The sequence below is a fragment of the Cydia strobilella genome, chromosome 1, assembly GCF_947568885.1.
Source record: "Cydia strobilella chromosome 1, ilCydStro3.1, whole genome shotgun sequence".
NCBI lineage: Eukaryota > Metazoa > Arthropoda > Insecta > Lepidoptera > Tortricidae > Cydia > Cydia strobilella.
This window is the reverse complement of record NC_086041.1, coordinates 52449-72855: the sequence shown is the minus strand read 5'-3', so window position 1 is coordinate 72855 and position 20407 is coordinate 52449. Positions and strand designations below refer to the sequence as shown.

The 20407-nt window shown below is 47.2% G+C and overlaps 2 protein-coding genes across 3 annotated transcripts in view; both read left to right on the top strand.

Annotated features, from left to right (window-relative positions):
- The window catches only part of LOC134748018 (mediator of RNA polymerase II transcription subunit 1.1-like), a 29959-nt gene extending 15667 nt beyond the window's left edge, over nt 1-14292 (top strand). Inside the window, exons 3-4 of one of the 2 annotated variants that reach the window (XM_063682815.1) lie at nt 11172-11342; nt 11597-14292. In XM_063682815.1, coding sequence (XP_063538885.1) covers nt 11257-11342; nt 11597-14012 — 2502 coding nt within the window. In that variant the 5' untranslated portion in view covers nt 11172-11256 and the 3' untranslated portion in view covers nt 14013-14292. The remainder of the gene's footprint in view (nt 1-11171; nt 11343-11596) is intronic. The other variant, XM_063682766.1, reaches the window with a different exon arrangement.
- A 119-nt stretch (nt 14293-14411) lies between these two features.
- LOC134747984 (uncharacterized) lies at nt 14412-20308 on the top strand. Its single transcript, XM_063682677.1, has 6 exons — nt 14412-14634; nt 15014-15243; nt 15958-16108; nt 16789-16889; nt 17303-17352; nt 19749-20308. Exons 1-6 carry the CDS (start codon nt 14412-14414, stop codon nt 19867-19869), a joined length of 876 nt encoding a protein of 291 aa, XP_063538747.1. The 3' UTR covers nt 19870-20308.
- The last annotated feature ends 99 nt before the right edge of the window (nt 20309-20407 follow it).

Genomic DNA, 20407 nt, shown 5'->3' with positions numbered 1-20407 from the left:
GAAGAGCATTGGTTCGTTTATATTGGTCAATATTGGTGCAGATCAGATTAGTCATGTTACATTCAAATTGACGACAATACATCTATAAAAACCTGAGATTAAATTGTATCTACAAAATTGCAAAGGTCAAGTCAGTCAATTGAATATTTTTTTTGTCGCAAGTGCATCCCCGTCCTATCTGCCAGCGGGCTCAGTTCGCGTCCACTGACCGCCGCGCCCGCGTCCCGCGTCGGAAGCGCAGCGGCAGCGAGAGCGATCGACCGCCTGCTCGAGTATTGCGCAATTAACATGATCGCCCGATTGACCCACTTCCCGTCCAGTCCCCATCCCGACTCGAGCGCAGCGCAACTTAAGAGCCAACAGGAGTGGTCATTTCTCCATACAAACGTACTCGACTGTTTCCTCCCTGGTTTTTGAAGCTAGAGGAATGATTTTTTCAACATAGATTAATATTGTCAATATCTGTGTCGGTGTGTTTTGCTTTTTTTGATATTTTTGTTTTTTAAGGCGCTAGAGCCCTTCAAACATGGCCAAAAATGGCCTCACTGACTATGCCGCAATGAGAGGCGTGGTATTCAAAACTGGTATCAATTAGCCAAAAAATCAAAACAGTCCGACACAGACAATTTCATAATCATTTAGATTTCCAAATTTGGTTACGATTGCTTAAGTTTTGGAGGAGGAAACAGTCGAGTACGAAACCTCGATTTTTGAGATTTTTACGCAGGATTTTTCGCCTAAGCTGCAGTTGTCCTTATCGCACTAATTTTAGGGGCGGGGTCAAGTTTCTAAATACGTACACGGACAGAAAAGTGATGGGCAATAGTCGACATTGAAAGTCGATAATCTAGTGATGTGATAAGTTATCGATAAACCATAACAAAGTCGCGATTTGCCTCTTAGTAGGCGAAGTAAGTAAAGTGAGTATGCACTTTGGCCTCAGGGGATATCGTTTAACACTATTTATTATTCCTTGGTTCATACAAAGCTGAGCTGACGCACTAGCTACGAGATTAAGTCCTGGCTACCCCCCAAAAAGGGAGGGGAAAAGTCGGCTTCTGCGGTCCAGTTTGCCTCTATTTCTACCTATCTCTTGATATGAGATCAAATTTGGTATAAATTTTGTGTAAATTAGGGACGAATAATTTATTTTAGAAATAATAGTTTCACATTTTCATACACAAATCTGAATATACGAACGAAAAATTAAAACTATATATAATTTTTGGTCACAGATTTGCTCTTTAGAAGCAAATTGTGGTGATTTGCACTAAAAATTAATTACACAATTTAGTTTATTCATTCTTTATTTAGAAAAGTATCAGTTCTAAGTACGTATTATTATATTGCTTTATATTTTACAATTTTCACTATTATTCAAAAATTTATTTTAAACAAAGTATTAATTTTATTAAAACTTTTGTGACGTGATCTCATGAAAGGGGCTCCACGAGGCGAAATACTTTTTACGCCAATTATTTTCTTTTTTTTTTAATTTAAAACAAAGACGAAAGTTCGAGAAAAATGTGGTTACTTAATAATTGCCTAACTTTTTGAAAAAATTACTTTACATAATATCAATTTATAACCGTAGTATATTCCATGATATGTTTTAAATACACCATATTATTTCCTAATTTTTAAAAGAATATTTAATACCTTTAAAATAATATCTGTCTGTCTGTCTGTCAATCTGCCTGTCCGTCTGTCACCAGGCTGTATCTCGTGAACCGTGATAGCTAAAAAGTTGCAATATTTACGGATGATGTATTTCTGTTGCCGCTATAACAACAAATACTAAAAACAGAATAAAATATTTTTTTAAGTGGGGCTCCCAAACAACAAACGGGATTTTTTGCCGTTTTTTGCGTAATGGTACGGAACCGACTCGCACTTGGCGGTTTTTTGTTAATAGCTTTGAACTTTTTTTATGTGGGAATAAACGCTTCGAATACATTTTTCTAGACATCATTCTGAATCCAATGAGGTATCATACGTATTTTTAGGAGTTAGTATCTCTATTAGTGGCAGCCGTACAAGCCCAATTTCAAAGAAAAACCGCAAATCGATGTACAGGTTAGCCGTTTGGCACACGCATACTAAGAGGTCAAAACAAAATTTTTGACCCGCAGTTTCTAAAAAAAATCCCTTAGGATGCTGAAACATTTTTTTTGTATGAAAAAAAAACATTTTTTTTTCAAAAACCTATCGTGTGTGGTATCATACGAAAGGGCTTTCTGAGGCGATTCTAAAATTATACCACATCATTACATTTTAGCCATTTTTTTGTAAATTAAAACAAATAGAATTTTCAAAACACACCAAGTTTGGGGTCAAGTTAAAGGGTTAAGTAGAACTGTGTCACTTTGTATTGAAAAAAAAAAACTAAATAAATTTTTTATTGCTTTTTTGGGGTTACATATGAGGATATCACGTATCATTTGTACAAAAAAAATCAGCCATATCGTATCTGGAGGAGCCCAAACTTGGTATGTTTTGAAAATTCTTTACCTTGTAATGGCGCGCCTAGCCGCGCATTACAACATCATGCAACGGCCACGTGACAGACAGCGGAGCTACCTATCGAGCCGCGGCCACCGATCGAGTGCCAGCCCACTCGCCCCACCCGTCGCGCGCCGGGCCGAGCGTATAAAAGCGGCGCGCGCCCATGCAACACCGTCAGTTGGGCTCACGGCCTTCCGCAGTGAGGACAGCTGATCTCCCGGTCGAGCCGGCGTGTTTTCAGACGCGTAGGCACCCGGTTCCCCTCCGACCCTTCCTGATTCCCGTAGCCCAGTCAGAGCCGGCGTGTTTTCAGACGCGTAGGCACCTGGATTACGTAACCCGTCCTACCCTGTATCTTGGTCCGAGCCGGCGTGTTTTAGACGCGTAGGCACCCTTGATACTCCCTATCGCCCTGGTCAGAGCCGGCGTGTTTTAGACGCGTAGGCACCCTAGGCGCTCCCCCCCGATTCGCATATCCTTCCCGTCTCGCCATCCCCTTCACCCTTAGGGGATACCGTTCCCGAATCCGCGAGTAGCTTAGGGTCCGCGCCGTACCGTTGCGATAATTAGAAGCCACCCCGCGTCGTACCTAGCTTAGGATACCTAGACCTAAGTAATCTTGATTTATAATAAACCGGCATAAAAGCCCGCCGATTTATACTACAGCATTAAACCTGTGTTTCCTTGTCTCACTCTGCACCCTCTCTCTCCTCTGAGCTAACTAGGAAACCCTTGCTCCCGTCTGGAACAAGGGAGGTGTATGAGGCCGCGACCGCCCCGGCGAACGTGACCCCATCACATCTGGCGCCCAACGAAAAAACTCACGTAGGAGTCCATAAGGTATCCTGGAAGGAACCATTGCTCGAGAGAGGACAGAATAAATAAATAAATAAATATTTAACATATACCGCCCCGTGTACTCATATATTCCATACAGCCGCTACACGTAGCATCACCGCACCGAGGTAACTGGGACTGTCGCATCCCGCCCACCCGTAGAGTACACCTAGCCCGCACAGAGGTACACCAGGACCCCCGACGCTCCATCCAAGTAATAAGGTTAAAAAAAAATAAAAAAATAAACTCCCGCACGGACAACCGTACACCGTACACCGCTGCTTACCGGTAGGTATCAGAAATGCCTACAAGTTGGATATACCGACTGAAAAAACCTGAATTAATACAAGAAGCCACGGCACGTGGCGTACCGACTGAAGGCTTAACCATAGAGGAGATACACAAGGGCTTGGTGGAGATCCTGAAGGAGGAAGAAGCCGAAAAGATGGCAGAGAACAATGCAAAGGTAATAACAAAGCTAATAAAAGAGTGGAACCTGTCATTTGAGACCACAGACGACGCCGTCGAGTTCATAGAAAGGCTAGAAGAACTCATCAAGGCGAGCAAGATTAAGAAGGAAGATATATTAGCAGCATTACCACGCATCTTAAAAGGTAGGGCACTGCTCTGGTACAGAAATTACGTAGACTCATGGACCGATTGGAATCAATTCCTGCAAACATTTAAGCTGTACTACTACCCGGCCAATTATGAAGAGGATCTCATAGCCAGAATTGTCACTAGAAAGCAAGGAGCCCAGGAGAGGTTTACCGACTACGTCACAGACATTCTGACGCTGATGCGTAGGTACGGAAGTCTCGACGAAGCAGCGAAGTTACACCGCATCCACGAGAATATGTTACATAGCTACAAGCTATACATTAAAAGGCAAGACTATAAGACCTTACCAGAACTATTGAAATTAGGAACCGAGTATGAAAATATAAGGACACCCACGTACGGTGCAACGACGTCGTCAGGAGCGTGGCGAGACGCCAGTGACAACAACAAATGGAGGGAGGACAAACAAGCAAGTAGCGAACAAACGACCCAAGGTAGGGACGACCGACGCAGCGACAACCAGAAACCGAAACCCGAACCGAGAGAGAGTACGAGCCACACAGTGCATCCGAAGTACGACCCCAAGACCAGCTGCTGGTCCTGTGGGAAACCGGGACATAACGCGGACGCCTGCAGGGGCAGACGCCAAGTGTTTTGCAGCCAGTGTGGAAAACTGGGAGTGCTGAGTAAGGCCTGCTGCAGGAAAGCAACCTGGATAGGGCAGGAAAAGTTAGGAGCAGCCGATAGCCCACAGGCGAGCGACAACCGCATATACACCGATTTGCACATAATGGGAAGAAAATACCGAGGCGTAATAGACACAGGATCCACCAACACGTACATCAACCAGCAAGTATATAATGAATGTAAGAACATCGCGTACCAAAATAAGCTAAAAACAAGAGAAGTAATACTAGCGAATGGGACCAGGACACAAACCCACAACAACTTGTTGGTCGACATAGAAGTCAAAGAGGTAAAAATCAGACACTGGCTGAGGGTACTGCCGTCATTATAATAGGAATGGACGTCCCGAAACGACTTGGAATGTCAATAAAATGGCCAGGAGAGAGCCAAGACGAAGAAGACCCCGATGACAAAGATACCCAGAGAAAAAATCCGAAAAACGGAGAGGACAAGCAAAAAGTAGACACTCCAGAAGAAAACCAGAATAGCATAACCGCCGAATCCAGTCAACAGCAGCCAACCACACCGTTCACAGAGGTACATCACAAAATAGAACTAAAGCACACAGGACCCGTAAAACAGAAATACAATCCGCGAAATCCGAAACAGCAAGAAATAACTGACAAACACGTGAGTGACATGCTTCAACAGGGCGTGATCGAGAAGTCCCATAGCTCACGTAGTTTCCCCTTAGTACCAGTGGAAAAACTGTCAGGTCAGTACCGATTCCGTGCAGATTACCGTAAGCTTAGCCAGATATCCGAAGAAGATGCGTACCCGCTCCCACAGGTAGATTTCCGTAAGATTGACCAGATATCCGAAAAAGGTAAATACACCGCAAACCGAGTCACGCGCCGACGAGCAAAAGCGAACCTTACGCAGCACACACAGACTAGCGACAAAATACAACCGGAAGAAGAAAATTCGGAAAACACAAACCACGCAGCGCGGACACGAACCGACTTCAGAGATGGAACATGGGACCCTTAAACGTCAATTTAATAAAAGAAAAATAGAGATAGGATGGATAAGAAAAAGTAAGTTACAGATCGCCAGCCCCCTGGCACCGGCACCGTCCTCGAGACCAGACACGGAGGGCGGAAACAAGAAAAGGACGCGCAGGGCGGGCAGAAAGAGGAACGGCGGCCAACAACACGGCCATACGAGGAGGCCGCGAACGCGGCAGGCGCACCCGCCCTACGAACGTCACCGGAAAGGAAAAAGGGGGAAAAAAGAAGACTAAATAAAAAAAATTGTGAAGTGAAATAATATAAAAATATAACAGTGATTATATTAAAGTACCGTAATAAGAAAAACAAATAGTGTAGTAAAAAAAAAACCGTAATAAAGTGTAGTAAAAAAAAACCGTCAGCAGATTTAAGTACCGTAGAAGCATTAAAAAAATGTGTATAAAAAAACCTATTGTTTAAATAAAGTAAAGTAATAAAATGAAGAATAATTACCGTGCAATCAAGTGTGACCAGTAAACCGCAATAGATACTTAATATAAACATAAATAAACCCGCGACATAGTGAATAAATAGAATAGAATGATACAAGCACATAGAAAGAATAGGTTACAGACCAAGTAAGTACATAACAGTGAAGTGAATTGGTAACATTAAGTCAAGTGAACAACAATATAGTGGGAATATACTTACAATAAATAACTTTAAAAAAAACAAGACGCGGGTCAAACAGAGAACGTAGGCTCAAAATAAATAAACGTGTTGCAAATAGGAAGACGAATACTGAGAATAAATACAAAAATGAGAGATAAACATTATAGCATCCAGTAAATAAAAAATAATAATAATAAGAATTAAAAAAAAAAATGGTATCGTCTTTCAGCCAGCATATTCTAACGGTGATTTTCCCCATAGGTAAAAATCTCCAGACGGGTGACGGGACTGTAATGGCGCGCCTAGCCGCGCATTACAACATCATGCAACGGCCACGTGACAGACAGCGGAGCTACCTATCGAGCCGCGGCCACCGATCGAGTGCCAGCCCACTCGCCCCACCCGTCGCGCGCCGGGCCGAGCGTATAAAAGCGGCGCGCGCCCATGCAACACCGTCAGTTGGGCTCACGGCCTTCCGCAGTGAGGACAGCTGATCTCCCGGTCGAGCCGGCGTGTTTTCAGACGCGTAGGCACCCGGTTCCCCTCCGACCCTTCCTGATTCCCGTAGCCCAGTCAGAGCCGGCGTGTTTTCAGACGCGTAGGCACCTGGATTACGTAACCCGTCCTACCCTGTATCTTGGTCCGAGCCGGCGTGTTTTAGACGCGTAGGCACCCTTGATACTCCCTATCGCCCTGGTCAGAGCCGGCGTGTTTTAGACGCGTAGGCACCCTAGGCGCTCCCCCCCGATTCGCATATCCTTCCCGTCTCGCCATCCCCTTCACCCTTAGGGGATACCGTTCCCGAATCCGCGAGTAGCTTAGGGTCCGCGCCGTACCGTTGCGATAATTAGAAGCCACCCCGCGTCGTACCTAGCTTAGGATACCTAGACCTAAGTAATCTTGATTTATAATAAACCGGCATAAAAGCCCGCCGATTTATACTACAGCATTAAACCTGTGTTTCCTTGTCTCACTCTGCACCCTCTCTCTCCTCTGAGCTAACTAGGAAACCCTTGCTCCCGTCTGGAACAAGGGAGGTGTATGAGGCCGCGACCGCCCCGGCGAACGTGACCCCATCACAACCTTCAATTTAAGAAAAAACCGGCCAAGTGCGAATCGGAATCGGGCGCCGAGGGTTCCGTACATTACACAATTTAAACAATGTATTTTTATGTGAAACGTGAGTGAAAGGTAAATTGCGGTTTACGATTTATAACGTATTAAAAAAAAACTACTAACTAGATCTCGTTCAAACCAGTTCTCGGTAAAAGTTGGCAAGGTAATGTACATCATATATTTTTTCAGTTTTATCATTCTCTTATTTTAGAAGTTAGAGGGGGGGTTACACATTTTACCACTTTGGAAGTGTCTCTCGGTCTCGCGCAAACTATTCAGTTTAGAAAAAAAATATATGAGAAACCTCAATATCATTTTTGAAGACCTATCCATAGATACCACACACGTATGGGTTTGATGAAAAAAAAAATTTTTGGGTTTCAGTTCTAAGTATGGGGAACCCCTAAAATTTTTTTTTTCCTATTTTTGAGTGAAAATCTTAATGCGGTTCACAGAATACATCTACTTACCAAGTTTCAACAGTTCTTATAGTTTCGGAAAGAAGTGGCTGTGACATACGGACGGACGACAGACAGACAGACATGACGAATCCATAAGGGTTCCGTTTTTTGCCATTTGGCTACGGAACCCTAAAAATGGCTAAAATGCAATGATGTGGTATATTTTCAGAATCGCTTCAAAAAGCCCTTTCGTATGATAGATGAGAAGTATACGATAGGTTTAAAAAAAAAGTTTTTTTTTATACAAAAAAAGGTTTCAGCACTCCCCTCCTAAGGGATTTTTTTTTAGGAACTGCGGGTTAAAATTTTTGTTTTGTAGTTAGTATATACGTGTACCAAACGGCTAACCTGTACATCGATTTGCGGTTTTTTTTTATGCGAACAGCTTACACTATTTTTTTCACCACCTTGAACCTTTTGTAGACTAGACTATTGTCCCAAAATATTGGGCGACGACCGGTCGTCTGGCCTAGGAGGTAGTGACCCTGCCTGTGAAGCCGATGGTCCTGGGTTCGATGATATGATATGATGAGCACAGATATTTGTTCCTGAGTCATGGGTGTTTTCTATTTGTATTTAAGTATTTATATATTATGTATATCGTTGTCTGAGTACCCATAACACAAGCCTCCTTGGGCTTACCGTGGGACTTAGTCAATCTGTGTAAGAATGTCCTATAATATTGATTTAATATTTATTATTATTTATTTATTTATTGGGTTTCATATTTATTCCGATCAGAATTAGGAGCTCTTCAATTTATACCTATTTTTATCAAAATCTGACACATAAATAAAAAAACGGACCATCAATAAAACTGTATAATTACATCAAAGTAAGAAATATCACATGTCACATGTTTCTTTATTATGATAATTTTATCTAACCTGAGGCTTTCTTTTTTTCTATTCAACGGAGCCGGAGAGCGGCAAATTTGTTTTTCAAGACGCTTGCTCGAAAAGATTTCATGCAGGTGTACTGAAGGGAAAAGGCCTATATTGTTCCCGCGGGAGTTATAGCTTTCTTTTTTAATTAGGTATGTCACTAATTCATACGAACCAAGTAAGTTATAAGTAAAATACTTTGTTTAAAATCAAGGTATAAGGGAGTTTTACTTTTAAAATACTCACGACTATAATTTAATATTTTTGTTTATCATATTTAAAAATATTTAATTGGATTAATTTAACAGCCGTTATCTTGTATGTTTTTAACAATGTTTTCTTGTATGTCCATGTTATGTTATGTTTTTTTACTATTCTGTAACTCGAAATGTTAATTAGATTGCAGGTTGTAGAAGGATATTGAATTTAGTTACTAAAAACGCGAGCGGCGTGAGGCCGGCGAGGAGCGCAAATAACGTGCGCGTCGGTGTGCGTGCACCACACACACTGGGATAGTCCCTCGGTACGCGGTACCGCCCCCGTCAGCGCGACGACGATATTCTCTTTCAAATCTCAAAATTGAGTTTGGTCTCGGCTCCTGTTGGCTCTTAAGTGCTTAAACGGCTTCTGGACTATGTCAAAAATGCAATATAGATCTCTAATTAGGTCGAGTACCTATTTAAATGATTATAAATACCAATCGTTACATTTCTCTGTCTGATATCTAATCTACGTTTCTTTTTTATGCCACAAATGGAGCGTGTACTCCCTTTTCCGTAAATCGTTTTTTCCAGATCGCGATGTTTGCCATTAGCAACTTTTAGTTTGTTTGTTGTTCGCAAGTGTGTTAGGTAAACTGCGAGCGAAACAGTGCGCCAGAACCGACTTATTTTATTGTACGATACAGATTTACAAAAGAAGTTATTTTTTAATTACTGTCTCATATATTATAATAAGAATACATATTACATATCTAAATTATGCGAATGGTTAGAAAACGTAACAGGAAAATAACATACTGGAAAATAAAATTAATGGGAAAATATGCGAATGGTTAGAAATGCTTTCGGGAAAGGAAGCTATTGAGAAAAAATAAAATGGTAAAAATTGCGAATGGCAAAAATTGCGATCTGGAAAAAAACGATTTGCATTGACAAACTTGCTCAAATTCACCCTTACCTACGTTGTAGTACCTATTCGTTTAGCAATTAATGTACCAGATAATTAGGATAGCGGCTGGTAACAACTGTTAGTTCATTATCATTAGTTAATGAAGCGCCGTTACCGCGGCAATCAGCGGCGGCGTACAGTCGGTACAGTACTCGGTCTCTGAGCATCTCGGATGCAGTCACGCGACCGCCTCCCACCGAGATACACAAGATTATCTATCAATACCGGTCAGTGATACATTTTGGAAACCAGTGCTTAATTTACTTCATTTATTTGTAGTTGGCGTCTGCTTGAGTTTTGGAGAGATTGGAGCCGGGGAGATTTTATTTCTGTGTTTTGTTCTTATGTAAATATGTCTAGATGGAAGATTAGGTACTGGGGTAGTTGAGTCACCCCATCTCAGTCAGCTGGTGTTGGTAATTAAAAGGGGCACACAATTAAGGGATTTTAGTGTTTCTCGTATTTCTCGATAACAAATTCAATCAAATTGTTAATTCGCATTTATTGCCTTACCGCGACTATCTATTTCCTTATTTGTATTGTGATTCTGAAACCATCACTTACGTCGAGACGTATGTCGTTAATTTGGACCATGACGAAAAGCAGGAAAACTGGTTATCTAACTATCTTTGTATATTCTCGACAAAATTGTGCCTAAAATCACAAAAAAAAACCTGCACAATCAAGTTATTATTTTTTGTACCTACACATATATATAGCCGCTCTCTTATTACTAGATTTAGCTAGAGAAAAAATGTTCAAAATACGCTTGCATGACGTTAAAATATTCATTTATTCTTAGTATTGCAGGTTAAGGTATAGATTACGCCGGTCCTTCATGAAGTGTTGAATTATCTCGATCTTTAACACAAGGTAATAAACGGTTTCATGTCTACAAAGATTGGTAAATAATTCATAAGTCCCGGCGCCCGCACCGGTGTGCGCCCGCGCCGCTAGAGCCGCGCGGAGAGATCTCGCTGCATCTGCATGCTATTTACATGTTTTCTACGCCTCGCTCCGATTCCTACCGCCATGCCATAGATAAATCATCGATTTCCAATACCGTACGGTACAGTCGTCTTAATATAATTGTGCGACTCAGTGAGCCGGCAGGTATTCGCGTGCGAAACGCGCAACGAGCCGCATTAATTTCTATAAGTTTTTGCGCGTACTTAATAAGAACTATTAGTAATCTGTGATACGGGGTACCTGACACAAACATGCCAATAAAAATGTCAAGAAAGAAGTATATGCTACTTCTGTCCGAACCTGATATCCCTTAAAGTGTTTGTCATTTTCTCTCACCGTTCTGACTCACGCCTCATAAGTTTCAGGCTCGCGAGTCAGCTGTCAAGCCCTTGCACATGGTGCGCGAGCGCCCCTCCCGCGCCCGCCTGCCCGCCCGCCCCCGCCATGCCGCACGTCGAACCTGCGCGCGCAGGCGCCTCGCCCGGCCTGCTGCGCCGACGATACTCCGTGCCAGAGACCATCATGAGGAAGTGAGTGCTAATTAATCAAATCACCACTTAACTTAAAAAACCCGATGTCAGAAGAAAAAAAAACATTTTGTGACATAAACATGCTTCTGTCGACTGAGGAAAGTCCAAGCGAAGTGAAGACGAAATGATGATTCTATATGTCTGTTTAGCATTGACGCTAAAAATGTCTAACCTTATAGAGCTGGTACTCGTTTGAAAACGTTTGTTACAACACCATAATTATAGCAACTGACCCGGTTTATTTACATTTCCAGATACCGCTTAGCTCAACAGAGTAACGAGACGGAGGAGCCGTGCGCCGCCACGTCACCGTCGTCGGCGGCGTGCGGCGGCTGCGTGCGCAGCGCGCACCCCGACCGCGAGCTCATGCGCAAGTCCGCGCTGCTGCGGCGCCTGTGGGGCCGCGCGCCTCCGCCCGCGCCCGCGCAGCGCACTTCGCGCTCGCTGCACGGCTCCAGCTCCGAGCTGCGCCGCTCGCCCGCCGGCTCGGGCTGGGCGACGCCGAAGCGCCAGCGACTGGAGTGGACCCCGCGCCTCGTGTCCCCCCCGGCGTCGCCGGGCGCGTCCCCCCCGTGCTCGGACTGCACGTTCGCGTCGCACCGCGCGCGCTCGCCCGCCGCGCCGCGCGACGTGTTCGCGCGCTACTCGCACATGGCGAACGACGCGGCACGCTCCTCCCCCGACTCAACGGCGACGCCGTCGGAATCGCTGCCCACCGCGCTGCCGGTGCCGGCGCCCATCCCGGTCCCGTACGTCGCCGAGGTCGACGTGGACCGCTATAGCAGTCTACCTTTCGACATGTTGACCACCGCCGGCTCCCCGCCGTATGAAGTGCTCGAGATCGTCGTGTCCGAGACGGTGGAGGCGCCGCGCGCTCCGGAATCGAGCAGTCCATCGCGGATGAACGCCAGCTCCAGCCCCGCGCGCGGCCGCGCCTGCAACATCAACATCGACGAGTACGTCTCCAACATTCTAGTGGAGAGCCTCAATTCCCTCTCGGAGCAGTTGGAGAACATGAGCGCGGCAGTGGGTGGTGCCGGGGTCGTCGTCGAGAAGGAGATCAAAGTGCGGCTGCAGAACACCGGCGTCAACACCATCGTCCACCTCAGCCCCACCTCTAACCACCAGATCATCTTCGGCAACGAGGAGTTGTGCCACACCGACAACGCGAAGCGCGATGCGTGCAACAATCCTCACTCGCCCTCGCTTCCCTCGCCGCCCTCCCCCGCGCCAGAGCCCAACAATAACGAACCGGTGGATTCGGTCAATCGCGCCGTGCTGCAACAAATCCAGAAGCTCTTCCACGATGAGCTGTACCGGTTGGAGCCGGGCCCCTACCCCGGCGAGCCCACGCTGACCCAAATCGAGTCTTCCAACGTGGACGCTTATATCGAACACCATACGGACTCTAACTCGGATTCACCCTCACTGACGGGGCTGGGCGTCGGCGCCGGCAACTACTGGGCGCGTGAGCCGGCGCTCGTGCCGCGGCTGTCGGCGCTGCCGCACTCCGCCTCCATGGAGGTGAACACGTCGTCGTCGGAGGCGGAGCCGTCGGCGTGCCCGAGCCTGGTGGACAGTCTGGACGACCCCGCGTCCCCGCGCGCGCCGCCGCCCGCGCGCCGCCTGCAGCGCTCCGCCGTGGACGTGTTGGACTTGCTCCCGGAGGCGCCGCCGACGCGCGACAAGCCCGAAGCCTTCTTCGTGCGTATAACTGACGAAGACTGTGATTGCGACAAAGAAAACGTCGTCGTCGCCGATCGAATGCCCGACAGAATCCGCGAGCGATTGCTGCGGCGGCATCGCAAGCGTGAGTTGCGGATGGAGTCGCGCCGTGGCGGTGGTCAGGAAAAAGCGCGGCGGCGGGCCGCCGACCACGACGCGCGCGCCATTGTAGCCGCGCTCGTTGACGAGCTCATCGCTAAAATCGCACAGGAAGAGTATAAATGTATGCGCATTCATAGACGGCCGCGCACCGACCGGAACAAACCGACGAGAAACGGGAGTAGTCTTATCGAAGAACATAACGGAAGAATAGAACGCGCTTTACACGGCAAGCTGTCGGTGCCGCCGCCCGACGCCCCTCGCCGTATCTATCAGAAATCCGAGATTCACGACGGCGACAAGTGTATCGAGATCCTCGAGATCCTGGAGTACGTGGACGATTCGCAGAATTCCCCCGAGACGACGAACTCTGACGAGCATTACAGTAACTCCAAAAGTAAAAAGTCTCGGATCCCGATACCTATCTATGAGAGAATCCAGCGAACGACAAAAAGGGCGACAAATCGTCCGCGTTCGCCGCCACCCCCTCCCTCGCCGTCGCCGCCGCCGTCTGCGCGGCGCGCGTCCGTCCCGCCGCCCGCGGAGCCGCGTGCGCGCGCCAGTTCGCTTCGCTTCCGCCGCGTGTTTGACATCATCCCTGAGGAGCGCGGCGCGGGGCCCCCGGAGTCGCCGCCCGCGTCCGAGGAGGCGCTGGCGCGGCGCGTGTCGGCCCCGAGCCTCCCGCTGCCGCCACCGCGCTCTGTGCGCAGCGCGGCGACGTCGCCGCCGGCGCCGCAGCGCGCGTCGCGCAGCACGATGACGTCCCCGCGGCGCGCGGCTCCCTCGCCGCCGCCCGCGCCCCGCGTCGCGGCAGGTATCGCGCTCGCTTGTGCCCCGTGCCGCTGACCCCGCACCGCACGCTTGCGTCCGACAGTGCTAGTGCCTTATCTCACGAACGGTTTTGTTTCTTACGGTTGATTCGACGTAGACACTATTATTTTGTATGTAATAGAGCGTAGACCGCCATCGAAGTTGACTATATATTTTTTACTCGCACCGAAGTTTTTATCACGAATATATAGATGGACCGGCACGTATATTTATTTGTACATAGACGACAGAGTTGTATCGAAGCTTTATAATATCGTTATGTAGTGGTATATTTAATAAACGGTTGGAATGAGAATTTTTGTTTTTTATTTATTCGAAGGTGGAAATGGACCTTTAAAAGAGAAAAAGGTAGCGACAGAAAATAAGCACCGGAGAGCTAGCCTTCCCGGTCGGGCGAAGAGCGAGCGGGCCCCGATGGGCGCGGTGTCCGAGGCGACGGCGCAGCCGCCAGTCCCCGCGCGTGCGCCGGCGCTGGGCCGCTCGGCGCGCAGTTCGAGCTCGGGCAGCGACAGCGACGGCAGCTCGCTGCTGTGCGCGGCGCCTCGCTGGCTGGCCGCGCGCCGGCGCCGCCCACGCCTCGCCCGCGCCGCGCACACCTCGCGTGCCTCGCATCGTGTCCGACCCGCCTCGCAACCAGGTATCACCATTAAAAACCACACGAACACCTTGTTTTTTCCCTTGTTTCAGCAATGAGAACCAGCTACAAGTTGGTTTTTACAAGTTTATAGGCAAGCCCTTCCCAATCCCCAAGTACATAGGCATCAAGCAAATAATTTAAATTTGCAGAAACTACCCAGTCATTTTAGTACCTACTCAGTCTGCTACATTCAGCCCAGGTTAACCCCTAGAGGGTTTAAGTAAATTGACTTCTAAGCAAATGTCAAGGGCACTTAAATTAATCGGGATGATTTGTTGTTGTTGTTTATAATCATTTCTGTCTTAGGTGTATAAAAGTATAAACATTTACATTGTTATTTAATATCCACCAACGAATATATCAAGCACCCGGTTCACAGACGTAACGGACAGCACGGGGAACAAGGCTCGCTCGGCGGCCGGGCCGGAAGCGCCGGGCGGCTGGTCCGTGACCGTGGCCGGCTCGTGCCGCGCCGCGCTGCCCGCCGACGTGGAGATGCGCCTGCGCTTCCCGCGCGACGCGCGCCCGCCGCCCCGCGCCGCACCCCGCCCGCCCCGCGCCGACGCAGACAACATGCCGCGCCGGAGCGTCGCCACCCGCTCCGACGAGGTACCGTGACCTCATCAATCAGACTCCTAATCGGCCCCAAATTAACGAGAGAAAAGACCACCCCACAGCAGTGGGGTGTGAATCGCGCCAGCTTTCAAAGCCGAAAGGCGGATAAAGCCCTCCAGAATGGAGAGTATCGGAAGAGATCTAATTATGCGTGACCGTGACGGGCTCGTCCCGCGCCGCGCTGTCCGCCGACGTGCAGATGCGTCTTATCTCCTACTGGTCTTTTTTTTAGGGTTTGTACCCAAAGGGTTAAAACGGGACCCTATTACTAAGAGTCCGCTGTCCGTCTGTCCGTCCGTCTGTCCGTCTGTCCGACTGCCTGTCTGTCACCAGGCTGTATCTCATGAACCGTGATAGCTACAGTTGAAATTTTCACAGATGATGTATTTCTGTTGCCGCTTTAACAACAAATACTAAAAACAGCATAATATAAATATTTAAATGGGGCTCCCATACAACAAACGTGATTTTTTTGCTGTTTTTTTCCGTAATGGTACGGAACCCTTCCTGCGCGAGTCCGACTCGCACTTGGCCGGTTTTTCTAAATTATATTTAATTATATATTATACATATACCATGCGCCCACGTACACGCACGAATGTGATGAACCTAAACAAGAATTTTGAATTTATAAATAAATGTATACAGTCGTGAAAATATTGTGACAAGAATTTGAAAATTGTGGCTTTGACTGGTTTGTATATACAGACGGGTACCACCGAGTGCTGGTGCCGCTGCTGCTCGTGCGGCGCAGGAGGCGCCAACGCGGCGCCCGGGGCTCCAGGGGCGCCCAATGCGCCCGCTCTACCGCCGCCACCTTCACGCCGCGCTAGCCTTACTTTCACCATGAAAAAAGATGGTAATTCGAAGTTATTCCATTCATAGTATTTTTGGTTTTTTTACAATGTTCAGTTCAGAAACCAAAGATCAATCTATCCATGATCCGAAAAATTCTAAAAACTGACCCCCTTATTAATTTGGACGTCCCTTTCCTGCCGGAGGCTATCGACAGCTGGAAAACTGCCTGCCCTAATAGCCTAATAGCCGCTCTGTCTGCTGGTACGGGATAATCTGTACGAAACGTCTACCAGCACCACAGAGCGCGCTCGTCTCCTTGCTGCAACTTTTTCGATCGAGTGTATTAAATATTGTTAAGCTTAGAATAAATTTAAGGGGAGAATTTCCTGCCTTGGGTGATACTTGAACTCAAGGCCTCTGGATCGATACTCCAGGCGCCCTGCTAACTGAGCCACCAAGACCTCATCCATAGCCAGCGAATCTTTCCACCATATGGGTCTAAGGGACCCTAGCGACATCTACTGTAAGATCCTTACAATTCTCAAACGGCTACCGGAGTTCCAAGTCATATTGGAAATTCACCAGTGACGATGTGCTACCCATACTCAATTTTTTTTAAAGCAGAAACGTCTGCGAACGATGCTATTAAATAAAAGAGGGAATAACTGAATAGAATATTCGCCAAGTTTCTGTGCCAGGGCGACATTATCAATAAGTCCAATATCGCCCCTCGTGTTACAGATTCTTCCGCTCCGAACCGTAAGAGCAGGAAGAAATGTTCCCACACCCACCTCCCTCAGTTGCAGCCGGCGGGCGACGGCCAGCGGCGGCGCTCCAGCAAGGTGTGTGTGTGTGTGTGTGTGTGTGTGTGTGTGTGTGTGTGTGTGTGTGTGTGTGTGTGTGTGTGTGTGTGTGTGTGTGTGTGTGTGTGCGTGCGTGCGTGTGTGTGCGTGTGTAACAAAACAGACTGTACCCCACTGGACTTTCAACGATTATCAAGGTGGTTTACAAATGAACTTGCTCTTAATGTAAACAGATGAAAGAGTTCATGCTATGAGTAGCAAACTAAGAAAGTCGTAACTTCAGCAAAATGAATAGACTTGTACAAGAAACCTTCCATAAATTGTCAACGATATTTATAAAAATGGTATTATTGCTGGAACACATCGCAATAGTAGCAATAGAGCAGCAATTATTAACATATTACCCGGGTGGACAGTTCCTTGGCAGTAGTCGGTTGTTGCGCTTTTTGCAGATGCGGCGCGCGTGCTCCTTGCAGTGCTGGCTGCCAGCCGCGCCGCGCAGGTGAGTGAGGTCCGTCATGTGATATCAGGGTTTGAGAACAATTACGAGTAAGATCAAATGAATTACGTCTGGAATGCAGCACTGCAGCTTTCCTACTATGATTCATTAACAGCAAAAGTAGGGGTTATTTTCTCTTTTATTCCCAGGGTATATCTTAAGAGCCCGGTTACGATTTTAGTCGCAAAAATGTAAAGTTGATAGATTTCTTCTGTGAAATTGTACACCTTTTGTTACCTAATTGAAATAACAAGTACTGGTTTCTATTAGCACGACTTCTTATCTCTAGGTTTATCAGATCATTTTTTTGAAAAAAGGCTTACTAAATTAGTAATGAATTTTTTTCTGATGGACGTTTAGGTAAACGCGTGTAAAGCACTGACTTTGATGCTCTTATTTGTAAATTTCGTAAAGTTTGGACTGCTAAAAATGGTAAATTTGTATAACACATATTCTGTACTCTAGGTTTATCAGATTACATTGTTGTTATATGACTTAGAGTTCGAGGAAATGAAAGTTAAACGAATTCAATTTTCTCCAGAAATGACCTCAAAACAAGTGACAATTTCTCCGAAAATCTACTTATTTTCGACGTAGATTGCATACTCAAATAATCTGCAATGTTTACTTAAACTGTTGCTGTACTTCATTTTATTTAAATTGCAACTTTTATTTTCTGACGATTTTTTAAAAACTTCCCCTTTTTCTGGCATAACATCGGTGACACGCGCTCGCGGCCTCAGTCCCGCGCGGGAGCTGGTAGAGGCAGGACGTTTGTTGATCGGCTCCGCACGTTGCATCGACGACGACGAAGTTATTTATCATTGTGTGCGTCGCTCGAACTTACGTTACTCTACCAACTTCAGATTAAAAGAGTTTTACCCCTGATCCGATGCGTCCAGCAGCACTCCAGGTGTTCCAGGTTTTGAGCTGTCTCCGTCATACACTACCCACAACACGTTGAGCGAGTGTTACCCACCCTTTGCCCTTGACCCTTTGCACTCAGCAGCACTCCAGGTGTTTCAGATCTGGAGCTTTCCCCATCATACACTACCAGCGGCACGTTGAGCGAGTGTTACCCGTTACCCCTGACCCTTTGTACCCAGCAGCACTCCAGGTGTTCCCACGTCTGGAGCTTTCCCTATCATACACTACCAGCAGCACGTTGAGCGAGTGTTACCCCTGACTCTTTGCACCCAGAAGCATTCCAGGTGTTCCAGGTCTTGAGCTGTATCCATCGTACACTACACACTACCAGCGGCATGTTGAGCGAGTGTTACCCCTGACCCTTTGCACCCAGCAGCACTTCAGGTGTTCCAGGTCTTGAGTTTTCCCCATCATACTCTACCAGCGGCACGTTGTGCGAGTGTTACCCCTGACCCTTTGCACCCAGAAGCACTCCAGGTGTTCCAGGTCTTGAGCAGTGTTCATCGTACAACCAACCACACGTTGAGCGAGTGTTAGAAGAGTGGAGAAGAGAAGAGGATGACTTTGGAAATAAAAATTATTATCACCCTTCCCAACGATTAAGACTATCTCCATAATATCAAATTCCATCCAAATCGGTTTTATTGGATCCCATACAAGGCCCTGCCCCCCGTTTCTGGGGTAAAACCTATCCTATGTCCTTCCCCAGGACTCAAACTATGTCCATATCTCATTTCATCTTAATCGGTTCAGCGTTTATTGATTCCCCATACAAATTTCCACCCCCTTAAAGGGTGAGTTCTTGAATAAAAAGTATTCTATGTCCTTCCCCGGGATTCAAACTATCTGTATACCAAATTTCAACAAAAGGCTAGTTTCCCCTCTGGGTTGGAACGTTGGAAAGTCAGATCGCAGTCGCTTTCGTAAAAACTAGTGCCTACGCCAATTCTTGGGATTAATTGCCAAGCGGACCCCAGCAGACTTCCATGAGCCGTGGCAAAAAGGCTGGGATAACGCGAGTAAGATGATTATATATATATAAGATATTGCCTTAGTGCAAATCATTATCATCATGCTATATAATTTGTATGTATTATATGAATACATAGGTAAATTGTTAAGAGTAATAAACGATTATATCAAATTTACCGAAAGTTTTATTTTAACCTAATTAAAGTTATAAAGTGACGCATAATGTTGCGAAAGTATCAATATTGTTTAGGCGGTCGCGTTATTTCAAGCAGCGGCCGGCGTTCGGTTACTGTGTAAAAGTCGTATCTTCGCGCGTTTTCAAATCGACTACGGGCTCTTAAGCAATATCATAATCATAAGGTTAGCTACCACAAATACCACAATACTCGATAGATTTCAAGAAATTTGTAACCGGGCGAAAAAAAAGACCATGACAATTTTACTGTATTTCCGCTTTCGAAATAATTCAGCGAGGTTTTTTTACCATGATTTGTGCGCAGGGCGGGCGAACTGGCGGTGGAGGGCAGTGCCATCGTGCCCGAGCTGAAGCCGCGCGCGCCCACCATGAGCGAGCGTGACCTCACGCGCCACCACACGCCGCGCCTCTACCTGCGCTGCTAGCGCCCCCACACCAGCTGGTTCAGCTATGTGATGGGCGGGCGGGAAGGCACCATCGTGCCCGAGCTGAAGCCGCGCGCGCCCACCATGAGCGAGCGCGACCTCACGCGCCACCACACGCCGCGCCTCTACCTGCGCTGCTAGCGCCCCCACACCAGCTGGTTCAGCTATGTGATGGGCGGGCGGGAAGGCACCATCGTGCCCGAGCTGAAGCCGCGCGCGCCCACCATGAGCGAGCGCGACCTCACGCGCCACCACACGCCGCGCCTCTACCTGCGCTGCTAGCGCCCCCACACCAGCTGGTTCAGCTATGTGATGGGCGGGCGGGAAGGCACCATCGTGCCCGAGATGAAGCCGCACGCGCCCACCATTTGGTTGCGGACTGGCCGCACGCAACCGGCTACACGGCGAACGGCAACTCAAGGCCGTTTATACATTTGGTCAAGCGCAGTGTATGAATGCCCTTGATTTGTCGCGTGCGTCCAGACCGCGGCCTGAGGACTTACAAACTCCACCACACCCCAACACACGTGCCTCACTT

Bases quoted from the DNA above. Each gene is read 5' to 3' on its own strand.
- LOC134747984 (XM_063682677.1), top strand. From the start codon at position 14,412: ATGGGCGCGGTGTCCGAGGCGACGGCGCAGCCGCCAGTCCCCGCGCGT. The intron at 14,635-15,013 runs GTATCACCATTA...CCCGGTTCACAG, and splicing joins CCGACCCGCCTCGCAACCAG to ACGTAACGGACAGCACGGGG. The intron at 16,109-16,788 runs GTAATTCGAAGT...CTCGTGTTACAG, and splicing joins TTTCACCATGAAAAAAGATG to ATTCTTCCGCTCCGAACCGT.